Genomic DNA, 10,610 nt, shown 5'->3' with positions numbered 1-10,610 from the left:
CCAGCCACTCCTCAACACCATCTCTTCCGCAGCAGAGAGCAGCAGCAATGGTTTAATGTTCTCAGATCGATTATCTCAGGTCTTCGACTCCGACTGTGCTCTCTCTCTTCTGTCATCCTCCACGCATACACCTAGCATCAATCTTGGCCATGAAATGTCAGTCGATAGGGTCCCGATCTGTGGTCAGCCCATGCTCTCTAACCTAGAATACGGCGCTGGACTTGGTCTATATTCTCATATACAAGCAACCTCTAACAATGTCTCGACGGCGGGGGTTTTGTGCTCTGGTGTTGAGAATGAGCGTGGGGGCACCGATGCGGTTTCAGACGCCATAGAAGCTGACCTGCATTGCCAGAGTATATTCCATGATGAGGCGGAAGGGACTTCGGATAGGGTTTCCCGGTCTCTCCCCTTCTCATGGTATTAGATCAGGTGTTTGTGATTCGGAAATTGCCTTCTTCCAGCTTTGGCTTCTTTGTTTTCTACCTGAGTAGTGAGATTCCTTGGCTTTAGATCGGATGGAAGTTTTAGTGATTTAGCTGATAATTTATCTGACAATTGCATACATGGCACTCAGATTTTGCTATTTACAAATTTAGCATGCTCTATCATACATTTTTTACATTCTCGGTCATATATCAAATTCATGATAAAACCCAAGTTATGTTTCTTATTTTTATCAATTTATCAATGGTAGGATTGTGGAATGCATAAATGCGTCGGTTTGATAGTTCAAAAAATTATTTCGGTGCTGGTTTCGTAAATAACATTGTCTTGAAGTCGTGTATGTAATTATCCCAAAAAAATGACATGAGGATGATAAACTGAATATAGTATAATCATAAATGTTAAATTGAGCAACCAAAATGTATGTTGGTTGGGAATTTAAAATGTGGTTAGAAGAGGCATCAACAAGATAGATAAATACGATTAGCATGAAAGAGGAGATGATTAACTAAAAATAACATTTAAATTTTATGTAAAATATACTGATATATTATTGTTTATTATAATATCTATACTATAATTGCATCCATCTCAAATGCTCATCAGATTAAGATCTATTTGGGACTATTATAACCATCTACAAAATTAATTATGAAACTTTGTAAACAATTTTAATAAAAAGGAAAAATAATGTGAATAATATAGATTTTTTTTTATAAAAAAATCCTGAACAAATTACTATATTGGATTATCCATTTTAACAAAGTCAAGTTAGAGAAATATCATCATAAGAATTAAAAATAATAATAGTTATAGCCGAATGTTGCTTTGGCATCTGATTGTAAAATTGTGAAGAAATTATCTCAAATGCAGAGTAAAGCTTTTGAGTTAAAGCGATAAATACCATTCCTTTTGGTGTATCAGTCTCAAGTTCTTAAATGATGCAATAACAACAATTTAGACACTGCGTATGAATTTACAGCTTGTTTCCAGGGTTAGGCAAAGCCTGTAACTAAGGTTGTGTTTGGTGTAATGGTGTTAAGTTCTTATTTAGCTTTTTGCTTATTTTCTTCTGTTGCTGTGTTTTGGTTCACGTGTGTCATTACGAGTACGGTGTAGTGTTGTTTAGTTTCTCTTTATCTGTTTGCTGTAACCTATATGTATATAGAGTGTCATTAATGTTATGTGCATCTCTTTTTATTCTACAATAAATAAACATTCTATTTCCTTTTGCTTCTATTTGCATGTCATCTGGGTAATAGAGTGTTAGCCTCTTAGCTGTTCTTTTTCTCTCCGTTGGCTTGGCTGCTCCTCTCCCTGGTGTTTCTTCGCATCCTGGCTCCTCTCTTCATCACGGCTCAATTCTTTTTCTCCCCGCTTTTCTCATGAGTTTCCGATCAAAGTCTTCTATCACATTGCCATGGCAAACAATCTGAGTAAATCTCTACCAACTAATCGGCACATACCAACCCAGCTGAAATTTTTATTGGGAAACATTGAAAATGTCTTTTCTGCTGAACATATTGTCGATAATCATCCCATTTGGAGGGCACATGTGCTGGAATTATTTCGTACCAATGAGTTTGAGTGCCTTCCTTGTCACCGTATTAACCAATTCATCCAAGATTCTTTAGGAATTGATATTCCCTATCCTGATTATAGCAAATGGGTTTTCATGGATCAAAATCTTGTTGCCGCCTTGTTGTCTCCCCATCTATTTTTCACTATATTCTTAATCTTGAAACTTGTGTTGAAATTTGGAGCACTGTAGAACAAAGACTTCAATCTTCCAATAGATCTCGCATTCTCCAAATCAAATATGAAATACACAATGTTTCAAATGGAGATAAAACCATGAATATCTTTCCAAAATCAAATACAAAGTGGATATTCTTGCAACTGCATGAGTAATTTTTTATGTCGAAGGCACAATGCTTTATACTTTTAATGGCCTTCCCTCCACCTATCATGCGTTCAAGACATCCATCTGCACTAATTTGTAACTGATTGGCTTGGAAGATTTAAATTCACTACTTTGCAGTGAGGAACTTACCTTGGCGCAAGAAGTGACCAAAGAAACTCATGCTGATAATCCCACAGAGTTGGTTGCTCCATATTGCAACAAGAACAAGGGACACACTATCAATTCATACAACTATAATATGCAAAATTTCGGTTCTCACAAAAATTCATTCAATCAATCCAAAGGATAACCTTCCACAAGACCTTGCAACTTCTCTACCAGCCGTAAGAAAAATATCATTTGCCAAATAAGTAATAAAGTTGGCCATTCCACATTTAAATGTTGGCATAGGCATGATCACACCTATCAGCCCTCAACCGCTCTCATTTTTGGTTCAATGTCCAATTCTAAACAACAATGGATCTTGGACAGTGGTGCTACCCAACATTTTACTGTCACCTCAAATCAGTTTCAATACATCTAAGATTGCAAATGTGACAACTCTATTACCATTGGAAATAGAAATCTTATTCCTCACATTGGTCAAGGGTTGTTTCTCATAACCACGCGTAAGCTTTTACTTTCAAATATTTATATTTTACCTATCAACTTACAATTTACTTTTGTTTCATAAGTTAACTACTCAAAATGATTATATTATTACATTTAGTGCTAATGTTTACCCTACTATGGATCTGTAGACCAACAACGTTTTCCTTGAGGGGCTTTGCATACAAGGGTTGTATTTAATCAAATTTCTTTAATACGACTTCATCACTTCTCCAGATCTAGCTCCTATCTTTGTTCATCTTGTTCTAAAATAATCACATAGAAGACTTGAGCATCCTTATCATCACATTCAACATGTTCTTGCTCCATCCACTCTTAGTTTACAACAAGATAGTCATAAGACTTCTTGTATGTTATGTAATTTGTCCAAAATTCGGAAGTTACCTTTTTCCAAATCCATTACTAGGGCTACTGTACCTTTGCAAATTGTGCATTCAGATGTTTGAGGTCCTTCTCCCTCCTCCTCTTATCAAAATCATAAATACCATGTCATTTTTTTGATGAATTTTTTTTTCATTTTACCTAGCTATATCTACTTAAACATAAAGATGAGACATTCATTAAATTTAAAGAATTTAAATGCAGTTGAAAATCAAGTCAATTCTTGATGAGGCACACCACACCTATCGAAGGTCCATTTGTTGACTTCATTTTTGATGAGGTCAAGTTCTTCTCTTTAAGAATCTAGGATCTAGTCTTAGAATTTTCCTAAGGACTATCCTAGAGGACTAGTAATGGAACCCACCTGACATAGAACATCAAACTACTTCTTGACTTGTGTTTGTAAAAACCTCACACGAGTGGTCCTAAGCACTCAACTCCTAGTTGTAAGAGCTAAAGACCAACATGTGGAGGGCCCAAAATTGAGTTCCCATAAAATTTAAAGAACTTAGGGAAGCCCTTCATGGCTTTGACATGCACACATCCATGTACTTCACATAACACACTCACAAACACTACAATCTACACATTCACACACAATTCACTAACTAACAAAAAGATTAAAGTCAAACAAATTAAAAACTCTCACGACACGAATTTTCACTTAAATTGGCCCGTCTATCGATGAACTTATCCAGATTACCCCTGACGATGAATGACACTCATACTACTATGGTTCCACACCCGAGCAAGTTGCACAAAAATCGATGCACAATTTTTAATGTCAAAGAAATAAGTCTTCTCATGACCTGAGCCATTGCCTTGTACAGTGGCTATAGAAGCCAAATTGAAGTAGGAAAGAGCCTAAGTTAGGATCGGGTTTGATTCGGGTAAAATCCTGGCCAATAGCACCAAATTACGCTCAATAACACCACAAATCTCCTCAAGTACACCATAAACGCTCCAATTAACACCTCCCGCACCAAAACTTACCAATACACCTGCTCTGCCTCTCAATAACACCATAAAACCATGAAAAAGATCGGCAATACATCCGTCCCGCCGATTAAAATTACGGAATAACACTGCGTTTTCTAATTAAAACTTGCCAATACACCTGTTGGCCGATTAAATTGCCGAAATAATCGTGTGGCACCGCATTTCACCAAGCGTGGCTTTTTTTTTGCGTCAATAACACCAAACGACAACTACGAATAACACACGGATAACACTGCTTTTTTCAGAACCGTGGTAACACCAAAATCCACCCGAAATACACCCACGAATGACACTGCTGCCGCAAAACTCACAATAACCCCGAAATACAACTGCGAATAACATCGTTAATAACACCAGTGTGGTTTCTTGCCAGCCCGTAATAAAAAAAATTGAATTTTAAACTAATCGCCTGATTTTGCCTTAATTGACTTTAATTAAGCGTTAGGGCCTCTAACTAAGCCCGAAACACGAATGGAAAGCTGTTAAGTGCACGCCCAATATCCCGTAATGCCTATATTTGAGGCTTGAGCAGGTCCCACCTAAGTGGTCAGAAGCCCCCAAATGTCTTTTAGGATGGCTAAAACTAACATGTGATGACTCAAGGGTGAGTTCCTATAAGTTCAATGCACCTTAGGACAACCCTAGGTGGCTCACGTTTGGTTTCATACACCCCTACACACACTTAAACCTATTAAATTCCTCACATATCTCAAAACCCTAAAATCACAGACCCTAGACCGACTTCCTTAACTCTGTAGAGAACTCACATAGGTGGTCCCAAGCCCTTAGCCTTTATTTAAGATGGCTAAGACGAACATGTAGAGACTCTAAAATGAGTTCTCATTTGGTGTCCTATGGCCCTAAGATGGCTAGTCATGACATGCATGATCACCTTACCAAATTTACCTAAATTCCCTAAAATATCCAATCTAACCCCAAATTCAAGCCCTCCAAATTCCAATACCAAATCCAAATTCAATTTCACCAAAACACCAATACCAAACTTCAATTCCAAACCAAAAAACCCCAATTTTGAGCCAAATGCCCAAATTCACACCAAAATTCTACCAAGTCCAAAAATCCACCAAATTTGGCCTACACACCAATTTAAACATACTAAACCCAAAGCCAATTTGGCATGAAACTTTTAAAACCCTTCAAGCCTATTGGCCAAGCCCAAAATCAATTTTCCTTAACACATCCTAAAAGCCCAAAAAATAACCCCTTCATGACAAATTTTAAAAGCCCATGAATTGAGCCCAATTTTAATTTCAATTAAGCCCACTTCAAAATTTTCTTTCACCACCCATTTAATCAAAGTTAAACATCATGGCCATGCATCATGCATCCATCTATGAAGCCATCTACTTTTGGTCCCATGACCCTCTCTCACCAAATTTTCAAAATCCCTAATTCCTCTTTCATGAAAATTACACATTACCCCATATAGGTCATATACATCAAATGTGGAAAAAGTAGGACCTCCTTTCTCCTCCCACTAAAGTGACTTAACCAAAAACCCAATTCACATTCCCCATGCCTAATCAATCACCCAAACCCCTAGAAGTTGTTCCATCAACTCCAAGCACCTTGGGCTTAAGCCCAAGTCATTTCTATGGGGTTGAACCCATGGTTAACCCAACCTAACCAAAACCCATTGTCCCTTTTAGAAAAATTGCAATTACCCATGCTTGGACCTAATTGACTTCACACCTCCCAAATTCTGACCTCCCACAATGTGGAGGTGACTTTTTTATGGCCAACCAGCCACCATAGCCACCGTAAAACGCCATGGTTGAAGGGGACCATGTGGTCAAAACCCAAAATTGCACCCATCCAAGTTGGCTCAATCTAATTGGCCACTGGTCATCTTCCCCCCGCCACCTAAGAAACCATTTGAATACCTCAGCTTGCCCAATTGGAGCCCCCATCCTCTTCTATAAATAAACCACCCCCTCACGACCATAGGGGAGAAGTGCTAAAACCTAGGGGAAACTCTGCCAAAATCGTTCCAAACTCCTATTACAATCACGCGAAGTTCATCCTAATCGTTTTTGGCCCCTTTTCCCCACTGGGAAACCCTAATATATTTTCTAATTATTTAATCATTAAAATCATCTAAAAAATTAAAATATTTTTCAAAATTTCACAAAAATTATTCATAAGGGTCCTCTGACCTAGGTGAACCTCCTAAATTTTTTTTAAGGGCAGAGAATTTATTTGGTTAACTAAATGAATTTTTATTGAAAACACTTATTTTGACTTAGAAATAAATATTAAATGTTAAATAAAATTCATAAAAACACAAGTTCTCCTCTGATGTGAGGGTTAACCCATGAGCAAGGCAACAACTAAATTTCAAATCATTTGGGATTAAATTTATGAGATTATGAACTAAGGAACTCTAGGGGTAAAATTGTAATTTTGGAAGTTTGGACTATAATCAAGATTTAGGTCAAATCAAGGGGAATTGAGTAATAGTTTTGATCATTAATTCCTTTGAGGTGATTGAAATCTAAAGGTAAAGAAGGAAGAAACCAATTTACACCACTTGCTACAAAAAAGAGTAAAATTGCAATTTTTTTTAAATTGTTGTTGATTGGAAGTTGATCCCTTTGCCGACTAGCTATCTTCAGTTGGTCGGATTCATGAGTTCTTGAAGCTTCTCATCACATTGTTGATTTTTCACCTTTTCCCTTATGATCTAGACCGTTTGATCACCTCGAGTTTTGTGCTTTCATTTTTTTATATATAATTTCACAAAAAATATCACCATTTTAAATTTTTTTAAAATAAAATAAATATTTTCATGTATAAATTAATAAAGGGTCATAGATGTAAAAATTGAAATTTAGTTATTACATATATAAAAAAATATTAGAATCTAGTAATTTCCTTATTTTTTCGTGAGGCAGTCATCGCCCATGTGTTTTGATTGCCTACTCTTAGAAGATGACTCCCTTGAAACTTGGAATCATGAGATTCTTATAGAAGTCAATATAATCTGCTTGGTTAAGTATGAAAGCGATTTATTCCTAATCTTGGTTGGTGTGGATTGTTAACTTGGCTAGTTATTTTAAGCCGTTAGCCGAAGAGTTCTATTTTGGCTTAATTTTGCCTACGACCAAGCTTACCCCATTTCTAGCCAATAGAATGTGAAATACTGTCCGTTGGTGCAATTCTTAAAAATTTTTGTTTATTAATCTAATTATATATAATGATGTACGTTCACAATGCATCAAAATGTGCAAAAGACATTAAATAATTTTGAAAATTATATATGCCAGGATGAGTTAAATGGGTTTGATTCAATAAATTTTTCAACATAATGTAAAATGTGATCCAAAATTCTAAAAATACGTCTGATTAGTACAGCGATATCATTTTGCATGTCACAAGAATGATTCAACTTGAAAACCTTTAATTGCTCCCACTTACTATTCTATTATAGGAGAAAATAATACATCTGGCTATTCGTATGTGCGGGTGATGACGTAGATCGCACCATGTTGTGCAATCGACGATATAATGAGATCCATACTGCCACTTTTATGTCCAAAAGTCCAGACATAAAATTTTCTCCATTTAGTTCTGCAATCGTCGATATAATGAGAACTTTTTAAAAGCATATAATATTTGAAGCATGTTATGTATTTTGCGCGTCATGCATTAACCGTAAGTGATAAAGCATACAGCTTCATGATGATATTTTAAATTTCTATGCATAGTATTCAAGGAAGAAAAAGGACAAGCTTTAGTTCTGCATTCTTCTTCTTCAAAAGGGAAAGCAGAACATACGTTGCACCAAACTCAATAATTTTCTATGGTATGCTTGCATTATGAACAATAACTAAAGTTTGAATCTTTTGCAAAGGAGTCAAATTACATTTATAAAAAAATGGTAAAAATAGAAATTATCACAAATCTAATTAAGAATTTAAGTAATTAGTTGCTAAAATGTAAAGTAATTTATGTGAGCTTTGTGACTGTAAATTTATTTTTTCATGGGCTTGTAGAATTATTTTCTCAAGTAAATCAAGCCATCAAGGACTGGAGATGCTCAGAAATCAGGTAAACTCATTCGGTCAATGTGACAAAAAATGTACCAACACAAATCTCAAAATAATCAGATGGCTCGGAAGGAATGAGGCGATCAATTGCATAAGCGGTCATCTAAAGCAATTGACGACGAACGGTTACCAAATAACCGATGCATCTGAAGCTGACGAGGAAGACATAGGATGCCAACAAGCTTGGCAAAGAACCCCGCCCTTCAACACGATGACTGGCCTTCTTTGAATCGGTCGTCATATAATTCAAACCCATATCAAGTATCGATGAAGTTAAGGCGAGGCGATAGGCCGACGAATCCCTCGCCGACCGACATCAATCCACCAATATTATTACATTCTTATATTTTTGCAATTACTAAAAGACCCCTATGAAAGCTAATGATAAGGGGATTCACCTGTAATTTTATAAGATTGAGGTCTAATCTTATAAATAGGGGCCTTTACCATGAATAAATGTGACACATTATGTGATTATTAATTATTCTCTCTCTCTCTCTCTCTCTTGATTCTCGCCGCATAATGTTTTATACTTGGGTGTGTTTCCCATATACTTTTGAATTGAACAATTTATTTTTATGATTTTTTTTTGAAAATTTCAAATATATAATAATTCTTATGTATTTGCATATCTTAAACTTAAATTTCATAATTATATTTGTAATACTTTGATGACATAAACATATATGAAAAATTAATTTCATTTCTAAAAATTTTGCAATAGCGATATTTTTTATGTGATGCCAAACATTTGAATGTTATACATATAAATATAAAAATTCATGCATTAAATTGGTATATATTGTTGTGAAAAATGACGAAAATAAAGCGAAAAATCGGATCGAGAAAAAATTGCAAAATGGAAAACACAGTTGAAACACACATATTTACGTGGTTCGACAAATTACCTATGTCTACGGAGCTGCAAAGGATTTTATTAGCTTGAGGATTACACCCGTCGATTGCCTCAATTATTACAATAAAGAACAATCTCCCTCTCTCCCCTCTCCTCTTCTCCCCTCTCCTCTCCTCTCTCCTCTCTCCTCTCGAGAGCAACAACCAAAGAAGAAGCCTGGGAAACTAAATCCAGAGAGAGCTAACAAGAGGAGCTAGCATGCCTATTTATTAATTTCATCATGTCATTAGACCCATTAAGGAATTAATCAAATAATTAGTGAAGCTCATTAATCTAATTTGCTGTCAAACATGTGAAAATGTCAATTTGAACAGTAGATCAGTTTTCATATTTGTAACAAATCTCCCACTTGGAGACTAGTATACTGGCTGCATTATCCACTAGCAGAGTCGTCATTTTCTTCAAATGTGATAACCTTCACTTGTGCAAATTAAAACCCAGATTCTCATGCTAGAAGATCAGTTGAAGTCGAGCACAACTTCAGCTTCTCAAGAGTAACACCCTTAGTCGACATATTCACGTCAACATAGACTTGTACCTCCAAGCTTTTTTTTTTGTTACTCATGTTTTCGCTTACAACTCTCACTGCATGGGCAATATCCTGCATTTGCTAAAATCCCTTTTCAACAAGTCTAGTCTTGTACCTCTTACTGCCATCAAACACAGTCTTCACCCGGTACACACATTTGTTGTGCAATACCTTCTTCCCTGGTTGAAGTTCTCTCAGCTCCTAAGTCTGATTCCTTGGTCGGGAATCCATCTTTTTTGGTCTCTTTTCGAAGATAAAGTTTCGTTTCATAGAGGTAGTCTTCATCTATCTGCATCCTCCAGTAACCAAAATCTGTGTCATTAAACTTCTCGATGCCCGATGCCATCACATCTTCTCCGACCATCGCTTTCCCTCAGATCCGAACCTGAGCTCTAATACCGGTTATTGTGAAAAATGACGAAAATAAAGCGAAAAATCGGATCGAGAAAGAATCACAAAATGAAAAAAATAGCTAAAATACACAGATTTACGTAGTTCGACAAATTACCTACGTCCACGGAGTTGCATAGGATTTTATTAGCTTGAAGATTACATCCATCGATCGTCTCGACGATTACAAAAAAAGATCAATCTCTCTCTCTCTCCTCTCCTCTCTCTCCTCTCTCCTCTCTCCTCTCTCCTCTCTCCGCTCTAGAGCAACAACCGAAGAAGAAGTCTGGGAAACCAAATTCCGAGAGATCTAACAAGGGGAGCTAGCATGTCTATTTATTAATT

At 36.2% G+C, this 10,610-nt stretch overlaps 1 protein-coding gene across 1 annotated transcript in view; it reads left to right on the top strand.

Moving 5' to 3' along the window:
• The window catches only part of LOC110038383 (squamosa promoter-binding-like protein 16), a 23,167-nt gene extending 22,512 nt beyond the window's left edge, over positions 1 to 655 (top strand). Inside the window, exon 3 of the mRNA XM_020743205.1 lies at positions 5 to 655. Coding sequence (XP_020598864.1) covers positions 5 to 427 — 423 coding nt within the window. The 3' untranslated portion in view covers positions 428 to 655. The remainder of the gene's footprint in view (positions 1 to 4) is intronic.
• The last annotated feature ends 9,955 nt before the right edge of the window (positions 656 to 10,610 follow it).

Source organism: Phalaenopsis equestris, unplaced genomic scaffold (genome assembly GCF_001263595.1).
Source record: "Phalaenopsis equestris unplaced genomic scaffold, ASM126359v1 Scaffold232741, whole genome shotgun sequence".
NCBI classification, from domain to species: Eukaryota; Viridiplantae; Streptophyta; class Magnoliopsida; order Asparagales; family Orchidaceae; genus Phalaenopsis; species Phalaenopsis equestris.
Note: the sequence above shows the minus strand (reverse complement) of the source record. Positions and strands in the feature narration are given on the sequence as shown.